This window comes from Myotis daubentonii, chromosome 16 (genome assembly GCF_963259705.1).
Source record: "Myotis daubentonii chromosome 16, mMyoDau2.1, whole genome shotgun sequence".
Lineage (NCBI taxonomy): Eukaryota > Metazoa > Chordata > Mammalia > Chiroptera > Vespertilionidae > Myotis > Myotis daubentonii.
In genome coordinates, this window is record NC_081855.1 from 30,610,507 (window position 1) to 30,632,559 (window position 22,053).

At 35.6% G+C, this 22,053-nt stretch overlaps 1 protein-coding gene across 2 annotated transcripts in view; it reads left to right on the top strand.

The window, feature by feature from the left end:
• STXBP4 (syntaxin binding protein 4) overlaps positions 1-22,053 on the top strand; it is a 122,667-nt gene that overhangs the window by 20,268 nt on the left and 80,346 nt on the right. The window contains exons 8-12 of one of the 2 annotated variants that reach the window (XM_059669542.1): positions 2,434-2,528; positions 9,285-9,381; positions 10,652-10,743; positions 17,667-17,756; positions 21,438-21,503. In XM_059669542.1, the coding sequence (XP_059525525.1) occupies positions 2,434-2,528; positions 9,285-9,381; positions 10,652-10,743; positions 17,667-17,756; positions 21,438-21,503 (440 nt within the window). The remainder of the gene's footprint in view (positions 1-2,433; positions 2,529-9,284; positions 9,382-10,651; positions 10,744-17,666; positions 17,757-21,437; positions 21,504-22,053) is intronic. The other variant, XM_059669543.1, reaches the window with a different exon arrangement.

The window sequence follows — 22,053 nt, forward strand, 5'->3', positions numbered from 1 at the left end:
GGCCTGGAATGAGGAGGAAGGTGCTGTCCCACAGTGGTATTCTGGTGGCAGGTGATCCAGGGGTAGTCAGTCACAAGATGTTTTCCACAGTCAGTGGACCACTCAAAGGGTCTGTAAAATAATGCTTGCGCAAATGTTCTAGTTATTTTAAAGATTAATGAGTTTATATATGTAAAGTACTTCATGCACTGTCTGACTAAAAGTAAGCATACATAAGAGCTAACGTGTTTTATTTCCACTGTTACACAGCATTTTTTAAAATATATGTTTTATTGATTTCAGAAAGGAAGGAAGAGGTAGAGAGAGAGAGAAGCATCAATGATAAGAGAGAATCATTGATCAGCTGCCTCCTGCATGCCCACAACTGGGGATGGAGCTGCAACCCGGGTATGTGCCCTTGACCGGAATAAAACCCGGGACCCTTCAGTCCGCAGGCCGACACTCTGTCCACTGAGCCAAATCGGCTAGGGCAGTGGTTGACAAACGGCAACTTGCGAGCCCCTTGAGTGTGGCTCTTCCTAAGCCTTAGGAGTACCCTAATTAAGTTAATAACAATGTACCTACCTATATAGTTTAAGTTTAAAAAATTTGGCTCTCAAAAGAAATTTCTATCGTTGTACTGTTGATATTTGGCTGTTGACTAATGAGTTTGCTGACCACTGGGCTAGGGCAACACAGGAAATTTTTCATTTTAGATATAGGAAAACGTAAATGAGAGTGCGTGCCTTAGTGCGTATGGATGGTGTGTGTCCCTGTGCCTCCCTCTCTCTTCCTGATCCCTCTCTCTCTCTCAACGCCTCTCCAAGTGTGCACTTAAACTTGAACTGAGTAGTGCACGCCCAGGGTTGGTCTTGGTCTGAGACCATAATTAGGTGCGCTTGGGTCCACCTAGTGTCAGTGTGCCTTAACTGTAGGTAGGTCAGGCACCAAACTGAACAGCATTGTCAAGCCTCACAAGTCCAAACCTTAAAAATGAAAAATAATGTTAGACTTATCTGCTATGTGGTCTTCCATGCCATGCCACTCCGTGCTCCTCTTTTAGGCCACTCTTTGGGTTTGGCAGAGAATTTCTCTTAAGGGTATTGAACCGAACTGAACTGAATCGAACAAGGGTCTGCCTGTCCAATGCACAGGAAAGCCAAACACTGAACATTGAGGAGAAATTAAAGCCATTTCATTGGTAGGGCACCAAGCAAGGAGAATGGGAGCTGATTCTCCAGTTACATTAAGAGAAAAAAAATACACATATGGTATTTTTTTTTATCCCGTGGCCAACAATTAGGTAGCACATCAACAAAGGACACTTCGTTGCTTTTTCAAAATTGCAAAAATTCTTTTCTATTAAAATCAGTCTTTCTCAGCATTTGATTCCACTTGAAATTAAAAGTCAGTAGCCATTTTTTATCTTGACACATATAAGCTATATTCAAGATTTTACATAGAATGTTAACGATGTGTTAAAGGTTTAGAGGAAGACTATTTATTTTCATACGCGCTTCTTATGTTCTAAAGAGAATGCAAATCATTTTGTACTTAGAGACAGATGCTCCGAGAAATAAAAAAAAAAAAATTAAAACACTGCATAAAGATGTGACATTTTAAAAAGTTTTTTTCTCTTCCTCGTTTCTATGTAGAACTAGTAAAATACCATTTAAAAGTGTATTTAGAATAGTGACAATTTAGATACAACGATTGACGTGAATTATAGCAATTTGTTTTACAAACTCTGGCATATTAAAACGAATAATGTTTTCTAGTTCCTAGTCCTGTATGGCACCTGGTACCTTATCCATGCAACCAGGAAAAAGGCTTGTCTAAATAATCAGCGTCCATTGAAAAGGTGCCAAAGAATAATGGTATATAAACTCCAACTCTTGAAAGTCCACTTATACATCTTGAAATATAACCTTCTGTAAAATAAGAAATGGGATTTTGAGTTCAAGAAGTTATAAGTCCATTATAGTTAATGTGTAAATTTGAAACCATCTGCATTTTTTAGTTTTTCTGTAGTACTTCCAGAACTCACATAACAAAACCACTTTTGCCAGCCAAAGAAATATCATGATCTATTTGAGTTTCTCATATGATTTTACTTATTTGGGAAGAAAAAAAAGACTCTTCATTTTACAATTAGGAAAGTGCTGTGATGACAGGGTCGTGGTAGTAGGATGTGTGTTTGTCTTTTAAATTAGTATTTCCATGGGACTTAATGCTGATTGGTCATCTTTTAATATCACATATTTTAGGGCTCAAGTGAAGCTTGTTTGTATGATGCATTTTAGACTTAACGAAAAACCCATGAAAACCAAAGTGAAAACTGCCAGCTGATTAACCAGAATTTTTTTAACAGCAGGAGCTCAGAACGCATCCTGTCACATGAACATTTCTATTCCAATTAAATTTCCAATTAGTGTGCACCCTGTTGTCTCTCAGATGCTGCTCCTGTCTGGACCGATAATTATGGACCACAAGGAAGGACGGTCTCCCTAAATCCCTCCGTTCGCCTTAAGGCAGAGAAACTGGAAATGGTAAATATTTTAAATGTCCATTTTTCTTCCATAAAACAACAGCAAGGAAGGCCTCTCATCTTAGAGAGGATAAAGGCCTGGAGCCATTAGTTTCTTGAGGTGCTATTTATATGCATTGAAATGAATGGCAGTTTGGATTTAAATGAACTTATTCATGTTTGAGTTGGGCAGTTCATGTTGTTCACTAGTACAAAATAAAAATTCAACCTTTTGTCATTAAATCGACATCAACATTCACCTATTTCCTCCTGTGTATAAGACAAATGTGATGTCTTACCACGTAGAACCCAAGGACACATGGACTAAATTATGACAAAGTATAGTAGACTTCATATGTCAGAGCAATAAGTGCAAGTAATACTCCCATTTGTTCAATTTTTTAAAAAATAAAGGGAAACTAAATCCTAAAGAACCTTAATAGTCAGGTATTACTCATTATTAGGAAGATGGTAGCAATATACAAAAGGCACACAAAAAAGCCCCGGGGAGAGTAAAACATCGAGAGATTTTGTATGTAAAAGAAACTTAAGATGATTAAAAAGAAAAAGTAAAAGTAAAAATGCATTTAAAACTGGTTTTTGTCCCGTTACTTGGGAGCTAACAGCAAAAATGTGCTATGTCTTATTTTTTTAATATAAAAATTGATACAGTGTTAAGAGGCCCACAGCCTCTACTTTCCTATCATAATTTGTGGATGATAATGTTTTACATTTTAGGAAGAGTATGAAAATGCACATCTGGAATAAACACACATTGCCCTTATTCCCATGTTCATACCTTTGCATGGTCCTATAGCAGCACCGCTTTCATTGCCAATTTGAATCTTCTCCGTTATTCAAATTCTGACTCAACTCCAACTCCCCTGTCTAGACTTTGCTAACTATTGTGGTTAGAGCCAATATCGCCTTATTTTGTACATCTGTACATCACTTTGTAGTTTCCTATAATCTTTTCTGTATCTTGCTTTATCAACGAGCTAAAGCTTCGTCACAACAGTGTCCCATGTACCTACCACTGTTTAAACACCTGGTTTGTGCTCAATGAAACTTTCCGATCCATTGGATACTTGAGCTGTCTTTTTGATATTTTAAAACTCCTGAGTATCTTTTGCTAACTTGTACTCTCTTTTTATTTTTGGGTAAGATGTAAGTTCTGGCTTACGGCAAAGTTTACAACCAGTTAATATTAACATTTTCAAAAAATAAAATGTTTGAGGTTTGAAAACATATTAATAACTAAAAATGGATAATTATTGGTTTTTAATGATGTTGGTTTAACATACATTTCTGAACATTCAAGATTTAATGCTAACCATTCGTCTGGATAAGGAGAAAATTATCCAGCTAAACACTATCTGGCAGCCTTTATTCTTTTACTTGGTTTAAATTTTTTAGTGTAATTTTCTTAGAGATATGATTCTTAGAATATGAGTTGCTTGACTACTGAATCAGAATTCCAGTTTTGACTTTCCTTTTAGCCTAAACAAATTATTTTTTTAGAAAAATAAAACAGTAGTTTTACAGCAAAAGGAGCCCACATTCTTTGTAAATTCAGCTTCCCAGCTTTGATTCAAGATATTTTTAGTGACTATTCTGGAGAGCATTCCTTGTTTTCAGAGTTTGAAACTGTATTTTACTTAATAATTTTTCCCCCCTAAAATCCAAATTAGCATCTATTCACCCAATTATTTCCTAAGCTACTCTTCCTTTTTTGGATAGTTAGCTATTACTATCATAATATCTGTACGACTTTCATTTAAAATAGGTTCTTCTATTTTACTTGCTACTTTGTAGACAAATTCAACTTTATCATCCATTACATTTTTAACGTATTTTCTATTCAGTGATAGATATGGAAAATGTGATCAAGTATTTAAGATGTATTAAAACTATGTCTTTATTTCTTCAGCTTCTATAAATATAGTGCATATGGTATCTAGAAAATGTGTGCTGTGGTAAGATTTCACAAAGAAAAGGTGTTGACTGATTATGTGGTTATTAACTAATTACCCTACTTAGTGCAATTTTTAAGAAAGGCAGAGAGGTTAGAACTTGATGAAGGGCAGTACCTGTGAAGACATATGTATGAATGGCAGTGTTCTCAGGAAATCCTCTTTGTTTTTCTTGTCTAAGTAGATGATTTTAAATCAGAATCTCCTGGAAAGTGATTTCTAACATTGAATTCATTTTATTTTAATTCACTGTCTGAGAAAAAAATGATTGCCTCTTTTCATGAATATTCTAATATTGATTTTTTATATACAGATATTTTTATATAATTTCACCAGACTTATTTAGTGATATATTTTTTCAAAGTATTTTTATAAGTACTATGTGTCTCATCTGATCCTAACGTTAAACTTATAAGCAGGTATGGTAAACATAGCAAATAGAAATACAGTTTATTAGTTGGCTTGAAGACACCTGTATGCTATCTATATTTTTGTACCTGGGAAAGATGCTTTTGGATACAGGTGCCATTTCGCTGGTATTTACTTTACCTCTTGCCATTTCTGTAACATTTGAAGAAAGCTGTAGCGAGCAATGCGCCCCCGATGTCTGAGGATCGTTAGTGAGATGTTCTTTGTTATTAGGCTGGGGAGTATGTGTCTAGTATTGTGCAGAAGTGACGTTTTTTAAAATTCATCATCCAGACACCAGAAAACGTTAAGGACAGATATTGTCCAATTAATACATTTTTAAGGCTAAAAGATGACATTCAATAAATTATTAGAACCTACTTTATGATTAAACATAAATTACTTGCAATTTAAATTCATGAGCTTGCCTCACTGACATGCTATATTCATCTAGAATAAATTCACATTCAACAAAACTTGCACCTATGACTAAGTTTAACTCTAGATCAATTTCCACTGTGGTTAACTGCATTTTGCAACTTTATTATTACTTGATATAATAAGAATCACCATATATTGAGTACCTTCTGTGATAGGTGTCTTAATTGCATTATTTTTATAAAATTGTTTTTATATCTTCATAATATCAATTATACACACAATATTATAATATAATGTTCAGTTTAAAGAATAATCAACACATGTACTCACCACCCAGCAAAGAACGAGAACTTTTGAAATTGCCTGTTTCTTCTTGATACATGCTACAACATAGATAAATCTTGAAACATTAAGCTAAGTGAAAAAAGCCAGACACAAAAGCCACAAATTGTATGATTCCGTTTGTATGAAGTACCCAGAATAGGCAAATCCATACATACAAATACAAATTTTAGTATTGGCAGTTTTGTATTTCTAAGATGGATTCATAGATGTTTTATTTTATTGTCCTGATTTAAACTGCATGTTACATACAATATATGCTTTTAGTATACATCAAATGTTATATAATAAAATGTTTGGGAATATTAAACCAAATGTATGACAGCTGTTACCTAAAGGGAGAAGTTCAGAGGGGCCTTTTGCAATCTTTTGTTAATTCATAATCTGATCTAAATATACCTCAATGCTAAGCTTTAAAATACTATTATAGCAATTTTAAAAAGCATGCAAAAGGTCTAAAATCTACAAAATAGGAAGCTGTGATATGTTGATAGTTTTAAAAAACCAGAACACTCTATATAGTGTAATTTAATTATTTCAAAATACATAATTTACATATATATTTATATATAGATGCTATGTCCATAGCAAAAATTCAGAAAACTTATACATCAAACTGTTAATAGTGTTGGTCCCTGAAGCCGTGTTTTTCAAGGACAAGGATGTGGAAATTTGCCTTGGGGGACATTTGGCAATATCTGGAGATATTTTTGGTTTTCATAAAAATTAGTAATCACTAACAAAAATTACATCTTAAGAGTCTGTATAATCACTTGTAATTAGGGGAATTCAAATTAATACACAGTGTACTATTTCATATACAACACATTGACAGAAATTGAACTGTGAAAGCATAAAATGCTGCTAAGAATGTAGAAAATAGGAGTGCTTATGTCCTAATTGTGTGCATAAATTGCTTGGTACAACCAATACGGAGAGTTACTTTACAATATCTATTAAAGTTGACTTTATAAACCCTATGACTCCACATTTCCTCTTCTAGGGATATACTGTAGAGAAATTTTCACACAACTATACAAGGATATATATATAATTTCTTGTAATAAAAACCAAATTGGAGTAACTATGAAAGCCCATCAACCAGGCTGGTGTGGCTCAGCAGTTGAGCATGTACTTATGAACCAGGAGGTCACAGTTCGATACCAGGTCAGGGCACATGCCTGGGTTGTCGGCACAATCCCCAGTAGGCAGCTGATCAGTGATTCTCATCATTGATGTTTCTCCTCTCCCTTTCTCCCTGAAATCAATAAAAAAATTTTTTTTCCCAAAAAGCCCATCAATCAAGGAATGGGTGATAAATTACAACATTCATACAGTTGGATACCATTTCAAGTTAAAATAATTGAACTAGTTTTGCAAATAATATTGAGCAATTATGAGATCATAACACTGAGGTAAAAATAAAAATATTGGTAAGATTATTCTTTTGTACTGTACTGTTCATGAACAATTTCAATTGCATAAGAGTACATATTATTAGGGGATGCATGAATTAATGGCATCAAATCATGGACAGGAAGGATACACCAACCTTAGCTGTATCCTGTTTAAGAACAATGGAGAAAGCTTTCAACTAAGTCATCAATGTTTATTTCTTAAAAACATGCATTTCATAGAAATGTACACTTGAAACCTATATGACCCTATTAACCAAGGTCACTCCAATAAATTTATTTAAAATATATATAAAAATTTCAAACAAATATTAATAAGTACTTAGTGTTAGCAAATACATAGGTGTTCTTTGTATTATTCTCTTTCCTTTATTTTTATTTGGAAAATTTGGAATATTTTTATGACTGGAGGCAAAGAACACCAGAAGTTAAGAATCATTATTCCATATTATTCAAGGCAAATATTTATAAGTGTGTAGACAGGGTAGTCAGATAATGCTAGACTAAGCCCTAGAATCACTTTTAAAGGAATCTTTCCAGATGTTCTCTTTCCTCCTGTCTCCTTCCTTCACTGTGCCCAGCCACCTATGCATTTACCCGGTTTGTTGTGGCCATAGTAGATCCTGTATACACTTCTATTAAATTAGATATTGCACTAATTACAGTTATTTACATGTTATCCTCACTCTGAAGATCATACTAGCAGCTCTATCTTGTTTGGGTGTCCCTTTACCTGACAAATAGTAAGCACTAAGTAAATATTTGGTAAATGAAATGATGAATGAATGAACAGATTCCAAAGGAGGAAGAAATTTATAAAGGACTATTGCCAATATTAAACTTTGCCTATATTTTAGTCTTGTTATGATTGACACAGAATATGTTCTTGCCAGAATTCAACAATAGGGCATCAGTGGGGCCCTATGCATTAGTTAAGGTTAGAATTTGCTATAAATAACTGGAGAACCTAAAATAACAGTGGTCTCCATTAGAAATTTACTTCTCTCGCACCTAAAAGAAACCTGAAAGAAGATAATCCAGGACTGGCCTGGAGGTTCCACAGTGTTGGGGTCCCATGTCCCAACTATCGTCTTTCTGCTCCCCCATCGTTATTGAGGTTGCTCATGAACCAGAATGACCACTTGAATTTCAGCAACCAACCAACCTCTTTCCCTCCCTTCCATTCCTCTTCCTTTTTGTTTCTTTTATTTAAGGCCAAAGAGAGGAGGAAAGGGGACAGGAAGTGCCTACCACTACCTTTGAAAGACTCCCCAGAAGGTCCTTACAGCACTTCTCCTTGTATCTCCTTGGCCTGCACATAGTCACATGGCCTCATCAAGCTGAAAAAACAGGGATATCTTTTAGCTGGATGACAATCTTTCTAGCTAAATATTGTCGTTCTGTTACTAAGGAACAAGGAGAGAATAGACATTGGAGTACAACTAACAGTTTCTGAATTTTTAATCAGCTATGGCTGCTAAAAGGAGAAGGTAGAGAAAAGCTTTTCAGAGAAAGCTTTTTAGTTTACTATTTATGTAAGTCTGCTCATAAAGAAGCCAAAAATTAGAATATTTTGTATGTAAATCAGTTTTCATCAACTTTTTTTAAATGTATTTTTATTGATTTCAGAGAGGAAGGGAGAGGTAGAGAGAGATAGAAACATCAGTTATGAGAGAGAATCTTTGATCGGCTATCTCCTACATGCCCCACACGGGGATCGAGCCCACAACCCCGGCCTGTGGTATGTGCCCTAACCGAGAATTGAACCGTGACCTCCTGGTCCATAGGTCAATGCTCAATCACTGAGCCACACTGGCCAGGCCAGTTTTCATCAACTCTATTTTTGGTCTCAAGTTTACAAGATATTAGCAAAATCTCCATGCTTTAGAGTGCTACTTGTAGAAATTCATGTTAAATTAGATTTCATAGGATTTACTTGCTATTTTTCTCCTGCCACATCACATATTTTAAACCAGTAGAGAGTTTGGGTTTGGGTTCTAGGACTATGCTTATAAATTTAGGATCAGCTAAAGTGTTAGCCTTGGGAGGGGGGAGCAGTGAGGTGGTGGTGGAATCAGGAAGCTACGATTTTATAGAAAATTAATCCATAGTCAGCAGACTTTCTTTGTACATCTAATTCTGGTCACTGTTCCTGAATTGATTCTTTTCTTTTCCCTGGACTATGAAATAAAGTTCTAATGAAAAGTTTTGTTCTTTGGAGATTTGAAAATTGCCTCACACAAGTCCTTTTCTTTCCAGGCTCTAAATTATCTTGGTATTCAGCCCACAAAGGAGCAACACCAAGCCCTGAGACAGCAAGTGGCAGTAGACCCACAGGGGACAGTGTCTTTTGGAGGTAATATTAGGTACATTGTGTTAATCCAGCAATTTTCAACCGGTGTGCCGAAACATTTTTGAAAACATGCAGTACCTGTCTATGTAGTCATGGGCCTGACCTCTTTTCTCTTAGATTGTCAAATTAAAAAATGACAACAGCCAACATAATAGCTGATGGTGTGAATGAATCAAAATTATACCTATTTTTTTTGTCAGATCGCCAAAACTATATTTTTTGGTGTGCTACAGGATTTTAATAATTACTTTATGTGTGCCATGAGATGAAAAAGGTTGAAAATCACTGTAATATCATCACAGAAAATTACTTAAAGGGTCATTGTGACTCACTTTTATTGAATTCCTCTTTAGAAAGAGAGAGGAAAAAAAAGACCACATTTATTTCAAATTCCTCGATCAGTACTCTGAAAATCTCAGCTAGAATTCCTGGTTGGCAGTATCAGATAAATAGAAAAAGAAAAGGAATTCAGAGAAAGGGAAATATTGCAAGAGCGGAAGAAAACTTCAGGTAAACCATAACTAGCATGTTTAAAAAGATAAGCAAAGATAAAGAATTTGTGAAATAAGAGTAGGATACTGTCAAATAGGAACAATCGGAGAACATTAAAAGAATGCTTGGAAACTAAAAATGTCGTAGACAAAATAAAGACCTGTGAGGGTAGGTAGATGAATAGGTCACGCTCCACGTCTAAAGAAGCATCGGGCAGTGCTGGGTAACGGTCAGGAGGATGTGCCTCTGAGTCAGACCTTAGATGGAATCCTGTTCTGCTACTTATTTGTCAAGTGGCCTCGGGGATTTTAGCAGTTCACTTGTCATAGCCCCAGACTGGAAAATTGAGAGGATAAGAGAACCTGCCTTGTAAAATTCTGAGGGTGAAATTGCAAAGCACCCGGCCCAGCATAGAGAGGCTTTACGTAAACATTAGCTGCCGATAGTATTATTATTAAACCTCGGGTTCTTCCAGCTAGAAAAACTGTAAATCATGACATTGTCCTGTTTCAGGAAAGGTTCTACTCATAATGTAAGGGTTGGAGGAATAGTTATGCCAGTGATATACATTTGCTTTATAATTATCTTAACTGATGTACTAACTTCAGCAAACTTAAAGGAAGTTAAAGCCAGTTTCTTTTTATTTGAACTTATATTTATCTGTCCCTTCAGTTAATACTATTTTAAGGCAACTTTGTTATAACACATAGCTTCAACTTCCTATATGAGCTATATTTAGATGAGGTTAAATAGTTTCTTACTGAAACGTGTTCCATTTTAGATTTTGTCCAGGTTGCCCGAAACTTGTTTTGCTTGCAGTTGGATGAAGTAAATGTTGGTGCGCGTGAAATGTCCAGCATATTAGACTCGCAGGTAGAGTATTCCCTACAGAACTGTATTGACTGTCTTGTCCTCAATGTTACAGGTCATGTGTGTGGGCTTTTTTTCATTTTCATTGTGTTTTTTGTTGTTGTTTTTAAATATATTAGTATTTGTATCGATTTCAGAGAGGAAGGAGAGGGAGAGAAAGATAGAAACATCAGTGATGAGAGAGAATCATTGATTGGCTACCTCCTGCACGCTCCATACTGGGGATCGAGCCCACAACCTGGGCATGTGCCCTTGACAGGAATCTAACCCAGGACCCTTCAGTCCGCAGGCCGATGCTCTATCCACTGAGTCAAACCAGCTAGAGCTTCACTGTTTTTTTCTAAGTTATACAAATAATACATGCTTCTTGGATAAATTTACAAAATATAGATTAATTTAAAATTAAAAATAACATGTTGTCTTGATCTCCTCCATTGTTTTCTTTCTGCCAGACAGTCCTCAAAGCTACAGAACCCACATTTGCTGAGAAAAGGCACGTACATGAAGTGGGGAATTCAGAGTACTCGTGTGAGCATGCAGAGCTTTCCTAGCAGCTGCAAAGAAATAGTCATGCTCCAAATTAGTAATTTACTTCCTTCTTACCAATATGATTTTAGGGCAGATAAGCATGTATTCAGTCTGTGATACCTTGACAGCAAAAGCAAAGTGCTCATGGTAGTTGTGCAAGGTCTTCTGCAGGCCAGCAATTTACTGTTTGTAGCTTCAGATCAAAGGTTGGACCATAGTCATTGTATTAATTTATAAGATTTAAAAAAAACCACACAGATTTCCTTTGTTGTATTGTACTTTTCAGCACATGGAAGATATCCCCATTAAATGTTGGCATTTCAGTTTTTTTTCCTCAGATATCCACAAAAAGAATGCATTTTACTTCACCACACTCACATGTAAACTTGAAACAAACATCTCAAAGCATCACTTACCTTTTCTACATCAAGGTATTCTTATTTAATATTCAGTTCCATGTGATTAAATTTTTGGTCTTACAATTCACTAATGAGTTTGTGCCACAATTTGGAAAATACTATAAAAATCCTTTGGGCAGCATGGATGGACCTGGAAAATATTATACTAAGTGAAATAAGCCAATATGAGAAAGACAAATACCACAGGATCTGGCTTATTTGTGGAATCTAATGAACAAAATGAATTGACCAATAATAAGACCCAAAGCATGGAGCATTGAATAGACTGATATACCTGTGTGTGTGTGTGTGTGTGTGTGTGTTTGGGGGGGGGGAGGGGGGAGGGGGTGTGAGGGGAGGGGGAAGGAGGGGGAGAGACAAGGAGAGATAAACCAAAGAACTTATACATTTATATGCATAGCCCATGGACATAGGCAATAGGGTAGTGAAGATCTGGGAGGTGGCAGGGGCTGGGAGGAGGGGAACAAAGGTGGGGGGAGGAATGGGAGATATCTGTAATACTATCAACAATAAAAAAGATTTTTAAAAAATACTATAAAAATCATTGCTTGTCAAGCAACTCAGCAGAAACAAATAAAAACTATTTCATTATTTTGTAGTATATTGTTTTTTGAGTTAAACAACAGTAGAACACCTTGTCTGAAGTTTATCAATTGATCTGTGGTTAGGATGCTGACAGTCTGTAAAGGTGGGGAAATTCCACTATGGTTACCCCCTCAGTTATTTTGTCACACACACATACAAAAAAATCAGATTTTATAATCCACCTGTTAGGGATGCTTTTTGCTTTCTTTACTTGCATGTGTCTATTTTTTGGGTTGTCTTTTTCTTGATTGATTTCTTTAAAATATTTACTGGTGCATAATGGACACACAGTAAAGTACAAAACTCTCAGTTGTACAACTTGATGAATTTCTGTTCGTGTCTCATGTGTAATCACCACTCAAAAGGCTCCTTCGTGCGAACTTTCCAGTCCACCGTGGCTCCCACTTTGACAATTGAGCAAACCACTCGTTTGATTTTTATCAGTATAGATTACTTTCGCCTATTATTGAACGTCATTAGTAGAATCATGCAATATGTATTCTTTTTGAACTAGCTTCTTTTGCTTATCATTTTGTCTGACTCAAAAGATTTATTGAGATACTGTCTTTTAGGAAGGAAGAATTGCTGAGTCATTATAAGTCAGTCCTACTTTTGTTTAGTTGACAAAAAACATTGGGTTTGAGAATAATATGGCATTTAGAACCAAAAATATAATTATCTTACTGTTGTTCTAATTATCATTGGTATATAAAAAATTTACATATTGAAAAAACCAAGATGGCGGCATAGGTAAACACCAGAGTTTGCTGCCTTGAACAACCACTTCAAAAATACAACTAAAAGACGGAACGGACATCATCCAGAACCACAGGAAGGCTGGCTGAGTGGAAATTCTACAACTAGAAGGAAAGAGAAAAGCATAGCAAGGCTCAGAGGAGGCACAGTGCGGAAGTAAAATACTAAGGTGCGGAGGTGCATGCTGAGCGGGCTGGCGGCTGAGGGCGCGGTTGTCGTTTTCAATCAGGAGGGAGTCTCAGGCTCTGAGCTCCAGTTCTGGGTGAGTCTCTAGGGACCCAGACTCATACAGGAGAAGCGGGACTGTCTGGCATCTGTCGGAACTCGAGGGCAGCTTTCTCTCCGAGGGGCTTGCAGCGATTACCGGGACACTGAGAAGCAGAGCCTCTGAGGGGTGGACTGAGAGCAGCCATAATTGCTAGCCCCACCCTGTTGATCCCGTGGGACCCACCCCACCCAAGCCCTGCAGGGAGGCTTTTGCTGGATAGCCTCAGGCAAAGGCTAGATTAGCACCTCCCTAGAGATCCAGGAGCCAGGAAACCCAGAGGTCAGAGTGGGACCATCCAGTTTGCAGTTCCGTGGAACCATAAAGGACACACTCAGGGGACAGACTCAGTGAGCACCAAAGCCCCATTGAAGCAAGTCTTGCCCCAGAGGGGTGTCTCCAGCACAAAAGTTCTCCCACTGCAGACACAGCTGATTCTCACAGCCAATTGGCCTGGAGGTCAATTCCTCCCAGTGATAACTACAACAATCAAGGCTTAACTACAACAAGACTGTGCACAAAGCCCACAAGGGGGTGCACCAAGAGTGTCCTCCTCAGGTAATTGGGGAGGCTGAACCACTGGGCCCTAGAGGACACTCAGCACAGAAAACCACTTTATCAACACAGGGAAGCATAAAAAATGCGGAGACAAAGAAAAAGGACAAAAATGACAGAAATGGAGGAAAGCAAACTACTGGATATAGAGTTCAAAACCACACTTTTAAGGTTTTTCAAGAATTTTGTAAAAACTGCCAATAAACTTAATGAGATCTACAAGAAATCTAATGAGACCCTGGATGTTGTGATAAAGGACCAACTAGAAATTAAGCATACACTGACTGAAATAAAGAATATTATACAGACTCCCAACAGCAGACTAGAGGATTGCAAGAATAAAGTCAACGATTTGAAATACGAAGAAGCAAAAAACACCCAACCAGAAAAGCAAAATGAAAAAAGAATTAAAAAATACGAAGATAGTGTAAGGAGCCTCTGGGACAGCTTCAAGTGTACCAACATCAGAATTATAGGGGTGCCAGAAGATGAGAGAGAGCAAGATATTGAAAACCTATTTGAAGAAATAATGACAGAAAACTTCCCCCACCTGGTGAAAGAAATGGACTTACAAGTCCAGGAAGCGCAGAGAACCCCAAACAAAAGAAATCCAAAGAGGACCACACCAAGACACATCATAATTAAAATGCCAAGAGCAAAAGACAAAGAGAGAATCTTAAAAGCAGCAAGAGAAAGAAAGTCAGTTACCTACAAGGGAGTACCCATACAAATGTCAGCTGATTTTTCAACAGAAACTTTGCAGGCCAGAAGGGAGTGGCAAGAAATATTCAAAGTGATGAATGCCAAGAACCTACAACCAAGATTACTTTATCCAGCAAAGCTATCATTCAGAATTGAAGGTCAGATAAAGAGCTTCACAGATAAGGAAAAGCTAAAGGAGTTCACCACCACCAAACCAGTATTATATGAAATGCTGAAAGGTATCCTTTAAGAAGAGGAAGAAGAAGAAAAAGGTAAAGATACAAATTATGAACACCAAATACACATCTATCAACAAGTGAATCTGAAAATCAAGTGAATAATCTGATGAACAGAATGAACTGGTGATTATAATAGAATCGTGCATAGAAAGGGAGTGGACTGGCTATTCTTGGGGGAGGAAAGGGGTGAGGGGGATGCGGGAAGAGACTGGACAAAAATCGTGCACCTATGGATGAGGACAGTGGATGGGGAGTGAGGGAGGAGGGTGGGGTGAGAACTGGATGGAGGGGAGTTATGGGGGGGGAAGAGGAACAAATGTAATAATCTGACCAATAAAGATTTAATAAAAAAAAGGAAAACAAATATTTAAAAAAATTTACATATTGCTACACCTGCTGCTGGTCCAGAGTTACACACAGAAAAGGGAAGTTTGGAACATCCTAGCTCCCCTTAATATAATGGGTTTACCACATTCATTAAGTACCATAAACAGATTATCTTTAAATCACAGAGAGAATATGCTAAATTCCCTAATGTAGAAGTTTCAAAATTTAGCTTCTTGCTAAATCAGTTTAGTGGATTGCAACCACCATTTCAACAAGTGAAATAGAATAGAATGGAAAATACCAAGGTGAACTGGCTCATGATATAAATGATATTCTCACTATGTGTAGCATAAATACTTCATAGCCACTTTACTACACTCATCTGTAAAATAGTAAATATGTATTGAACAAGTACAATGTGTATGGCATTGTGTTAGGTGTTTTAGTGCATGTTACTAAGATAAGTAACACTCACTCTAACCACTATGTTGTACACATGAAACTAATACAAAATAATATTGAATGTAAACTATAATTAGAAGGGAAAAAAAGACAAGTAAAACTCCAGCCTATCCCTCAAGAAATTAAGGTATAGTGTAAGGAAATTTATGTATACAAATAATTATTGTTTAAAAATGCATTGTGCCCTAGCCAGTTTGGAGCAGTGGATAAAGTGTTGGCCTGTGGACTGAAGGGTCCAGGTTTGATTCCGGTCAAGGGCATGTACCTTGGTTGCAGGCTCAATCCCCAGCCCTCATCAGGGGGCATATAGGAGGCAACCAATCCATGTGTCTCTCTCACATTGATGTTTCTTTCTCTGTCTCTCCCTGCTGCTTTCTCTAAAAAAATTAATGGAAAAATATCCTCTGGTGAGGATAAATAAATAATAAAAATAAAAAATGCATTGTGTGAGCCCTGACCAGTGTGGTTCAGTTGGTTGAGTGTAGTCCCATGCACCAAAAGGTCACTGGTTCGATTCCAGGTCACGGCACATGCCCAGGTTTTGGGCTTGATCCCAGTAGGGGGCATGCAGGAGGCAGCCAATCCATGTTTCTCTCTTACGTTGATTTTTTTTCTCTCTAAAAAAATCAATTAGAAAAACATTTTAAAAATGCTTTATGTGATAAGGCCATAATAATAAAAGAGCTTCGAACATTCAGAGAAGATTCATGACAGAGTTGGCATTTGAGTGAGTTTTGAATGATAAATAGGATTTTATCTGCTCAAGAGGTAAACAGAGAAGTGTAGAGTACCTGCATGAACAACAACAAATATATATGTATAATGTGATGGTAAGCAGAGAATGATTTACTTTTTAAAAAGACATTCTAGTACATGCAGGACAGTAAAGGAAGTTAGGCCTGAAAGGGTAAATATTACATTAGAAGTGTGCACTTTACTAATAGTCAGGAACCATTAGGGAGAACAGAGACATCACCAAAGTAATATTTAGAAATAGTGATCTTATAATCGTGTTGGTTATCTCAGAAGAGGATGAAACTGGTGGTAGATAGTCTAGGTAGGGGACAAAGAAGAGTCCAAATATAGAATAATAAGTAAATAGAGGAGGCGGGTGTAGTATGGTCAGATAACTTGAGGAAATGCAACGATTTATTAAATTATATTTCCTTTTGGGATGTTCAAAATGCTTATTAGCATATAAAGGCTATTGGAACATGGCAGGAAAGTTAATTTTTCCAAGTCTTATATTTCTCTAAGATTGTCCTTGTTTTCTACCTTGCAATTATCTGTAAGAGAGATTGTCAGCTTTGCTATTTTTTTTGTTGTTATTCACTTGTGCATGAATTATTAATATTATCTTCAATACACAGTTTCTGTGCAGAAATCTTTTTAAGCCACTTGACTGTTATGTTACATTGTGTTTAATTAAAGCAAGACACAAGCTCAATTAATGTACTTTACTGGGTTTAGATAAACAATCTTGGTTTATAATGCCTAGTATCTTGTTAGCCTTGGAGACTATGTGCTTGGTTGGAGTGGATGTCTTTAGGGAATAGTTTTATGTTGATAGCTCATGAAGTTGTTTTAATATTATAAACACACTCTTGAACCGTAACTGGTTTGGCTCAGTGGATAGAGCGTTGGCCTGCAGACTGAAGGGTCCCAGGTTCCATTCCAGTCAAGGGCATGTACCTTGGTTGCCAGCACATTCTCAGTAGGGGGTGTGCAGGAGGCAGCTGATCCATGTTTCTACTCTCTGTCCCTCTCCCTTCCTCTCTGTAAAAAAATCAATAAAATATATTTTTAAAAAATAAACACACTCTTGGAATTTGGATTTTTAAGGAAAATTATATCGTTAAATAAGAATCATAAAGATGACAACAGAGTGTGTATATCTGATCATCATCTAAATTCTGTTATAACAACAATATAAGATTAAGTATAAATGGGTGAAGTTACCCTAGATTACGTTAACATTCTCTTTTACCCGATCAAATGACTCCTAAGCCTTGTCAAAAAGGATTTCTGTGTTAGTTCTCATAATCAGCATGTAACATATAATTTTCTCTTGTATTTTAATGTTGACAGTTTATTGCCTGTGATTCCTTAGAAGCAAATGATGTGGAAAGGCTTAAGCGTGAAAGAAATGATGCCTTAGAAGAAGTGAGTGCACTTAAGGTAATCTCCAATTTAGCTTTCTTACATTTTCTCTAGAAAAAAAGAAAAAGGAAATTATCTTGTGTTGAATTCTGAAGTATTGGGGCTTAGTTTTATTTTTAATTAATGAATGTTAATATGAAATAGCTTAATGTCAATTTTGGTCAGTATTGAATATTAATGTCATAATTGCTATTTATTTCTTCAGTTGATCCTTAGAGAGTTAATCTTTTAGTTCACACAGACTTCTCATTTATATTTTACAGTATACGTAAGATTCAGTGTGAACAGTGGTTTTTACTTGTAACTTTTGATTTGGCTACTTCTCACCCTTTTTATTTTTTCTCACATTGGTGGCAAGGATGAGGAGCCCACAAAACATGCCATGACAATTTTGGGTCCTCAGATGTTCATTGGGAAAAACATTTTCTCCCCTGTTCCTAGGCATGCCTCTGGGATACCTTGGTATGCTAACATAATTTGGAATAAAGGCAAAATGATTTGAGGAAAGAAAAACCATATAATATATCCCAAATATACATTAAGATTTTGATTCTCTTTATATGTTTTCATTCTGTGTTTAGTAGAATATTAAGTTTCAGTTATATCCTTATTTTTATAGTAAGCCATTAATGTTTTTAAATCTTCAAGAAAAGCAACATAACTCCTTGATTTACTATTAAGTAAACATAGCTATATATTTTAGTATTATTTTAAAGTATTGCCTTAAATAAGTGAACCTCTATTATTTATTTAATTTTTATTAAAGCAAAATCATTAAACTCATAAAAAGAAAGAAATTCCCTTGCTACCTTAATTTCTAAATTTCAATCTCTAGAGGAAGCCATTGTCAAACATATCTTATTTATCCTTTTGTAGACTTCCTCTAGATAGCCATTTGTATTTCTAAAAAATGAATGTATGTTCAGGTATCCCCAAAAAAGTATACACACTTTGAATACTAATAATTATTAATTCCAATGGGTTAAATCTGAAAAGAAGGGACTATCAATTGAGCTGTCAAAAAGGTATATGTATACATTTTGGGGAATGCCTTATATAAAAATATATTAACTATACATAAAATATATAAATATATGTTATATAAGTATATTAATATATTTTTAACTTTTACAAAATCATTTAATACAAGGTACACTCTTTTACAACTTGCCTGCTTTATTCTCTTTGTCAACATGTGTTGGGCTACTTTTGTAGTTAAGATACTAGTACACAGATATGCCAAATTCTTTTTAATAGCTCTCCTATCATCACATGGTTCTGTCTTATGTTATTTAGCCAGTTTCTTAATGATGAATAGTTAGGCTATTTTAAGTTTTCCATTATTAAAATTAATTCCATCATAAATCGCATTATAGATATATCTTTGCATGATTTTGCAGTTGTAAAAGTACAAATGGAATAAATTACTGAAAGTGAAATTGTCTTCTCAAGGGATACAGACATATTAAAATTTTATGTGTGTTACCAAATTCTCTATCAAATGGCTTTAGCAATTCATGTTTCTTCCAAATGTATGTGAGCATTACTAAAGAAGTATTTTCTATACTTTTTATTATAACTTAAAACCATTGTCTTTCCACATTTTCTGGTATAAATTTAGTTTTAAAAATACATTTAGTTTTAAAAATAGATTGACAATAGTTCTTTTACATCCTTGTAGAAAATATCTCCACTATTGGTTACCTTGGTAAAATAACATTTTTATAAAGTTTGTCTCTGTAGATACCATTAAATTTATGGTTCATCAGAATTTCCAGAGGCTCTCAGATCTTCTTCATTCCCTTAATGTTTATCATTGCTAAATTTAGTGATACATTCAGTGACTATCAACCTTATTATTAGAATTGTAATTTAAAACTATACTTATGTAACATTTAAACAAGCTCCTCTGAGGAGCTGTTCAGTAAATCAGAATTCATATTTAAGCTTTATGAAATATAACTGAACATATCCTAGTGTGAAATTTCCTTTACCTCAAAACCTATCTATTGGCTGAGAACCACTTGTTTAGCTATATAAAAAGAGTATATACAGCAATAAATATTTTTATTTGCGATAAAATATTGTTTGTACTTAGTTATTCTACTTAAATTATACACACACAAAGAAATAGACATTGTTAAATGAAGTTCATAGAGTGTGTGAGTAGTCTCTCATTGCTTCTCATTATCCTGTGACATCTCTAATCTTTATGTCTGATTTAAGGTACAAACAAAAATGAAACCAAGATAATTTGATGCTAATGTCTAATTTTATTTTGTGAGAATGACTTTTTAAAATATTTTTAATTGATTTTTTACAGAGAGGAAGGGAGAGGGACAGAGAGTCAGAAACATCGACGAGAGAGAAACATCGATAAGCTGCCTCCTGCACACTCCCCACTGGGTATGTGCCGGCAACCAAGGTACATGCCCTTGACCGGAATCGAACCTGGGACCCCTGAGTCCGCAGGCCGACACTCTATCCACTGAGCCAAACCGGTCAGGGCGTGAGAATGATTTTTTGAAGTGCTGTGGCTTTATTTAACTTAAAGCCTTTCTGCAGAGTTCACATTGGTACTGCTTTACAAAGCTGAATGGAAATAGCTATGTTTTCCATTTACAGATGCAAAAAACTAGGACAGAAAGAGTGAAGGTGACTTGCCAGAGCATAAAGGCATGGCAGCCAGCAGTCTCCTGGCTCCTGGTCTGTGGCAGATGCATAAGATTGCTATAGTATATTCATCTCCATATACCTTCACTTTATCTCTTAGACGAGGATGAGCTGAAATATTCCACCAAGCAGATCATTTCTTACAGACATTGCAGTGTTGCCATGAGTATTTACTACTCAATTTAATCTCCAAGCAATTCCTGTTCAAGTTTATAGTAAAATGGTTCCTAAATTATTCTTAGTATATCTGATTTGATCAATAAAATGTGGACTTATTTATGATATGCTTAAAAGTGAACATTTTAAGGTATATGCTCAATTTTAAGTTCAAAGATGATAATATTTGGTGGCATGCATAATATTCTGTTTTAAGAACTACCATTTCATATTTTGGTTACACCAGTCGTATCTTAATTTTTATGGATGATCTTCCAAGAATAAGCTAAATTAGAAAAATGATATTCAACTCAGTTTCATGTCCTCTTTAATATAGTAAGAGAGACTTCTGAATTATAATAATGCTCTTCAATTTGGAAGCACTTTGACAATGATAGTTATTACCCAAAATTTAGTTAATATTTACATATTTTGAACTTGACTGACTTTGGACCTCAGATTCTGAGACTTTACAAAATGTCTAAAGAGAAAATACATTTTCATCACAATTCTGCTGTAAATAACTAATTACTTTCATATGGTATTTATAATAATAAAAGGGTAATATGCTAATTAGACTGGATGTCCTTCTGGATGAAGCTGGGTCGAAGGGAAGCCCGGGTCCCGGATGCCAGAGGCAAGCTGGTGCCGGCAACCAGGGGAAGGAAGGCCTACTCTTGCATGAATTTCATGCATTGGGCCTCTAGTATGTGTGTGTGTGTGTGTATAGCCAGAAAAGTGATGGAATTACATTTTCAGATAGTAGCAGTGGCTATTTGGGGAATTTATAAATTTTAAAACAAAGTCCTAAGAATGATACCCATTCATATATTTATAACAAATTATTAATTTAGTGGTTTTTAAATATAGGAAAAATTATTTGAATCAGAAAGACAAAGGAAACAATTGACAGAAGAACTCCAAAATGTGAAACAAGTAAGTGCATGTATTGTCTATATGTGTTTTGTGTGTGTGTATGTGTGTGTAAAGATAGGAGGTATAGTTGTAAAGCAATGATGCTGTGTAACATCCTAGAGTTGATGGATGTGAGCAACAGAGACTGTACCTATCCTGAAGGACTGTTGCTACTGCTCAAAAAAATGATAAAACTTATTTCAAATTACTTTCAAAACCAGATATCCATGGGCTGAAATGATCATTCTCATTGCTTTTCCATTCTTTTCTTTCTCTTATATTTTTCCCTTTTCATCTGTTACTCATACCTCATATTATTAAAGATAAAAAGAGACAATCAATAAATTAAATAACCCTGCAAGACAGAGCATTTTTTACATTTATTTTTTTAGTAATAAAAGGTAAAAATTTAGGCCCTGACCGGGTAGCTTAGTTGGTTAGAGCATTATTCCAATACACCAAGGTTTTAGGTTCAATCCCTGGTCAGGGCTCATATAAGAAGTAACCAATGAATGCACAAATAAGTGGAACAACAAATCAGTGTTTCTCTCTCTCTCAAATCAATCAATAA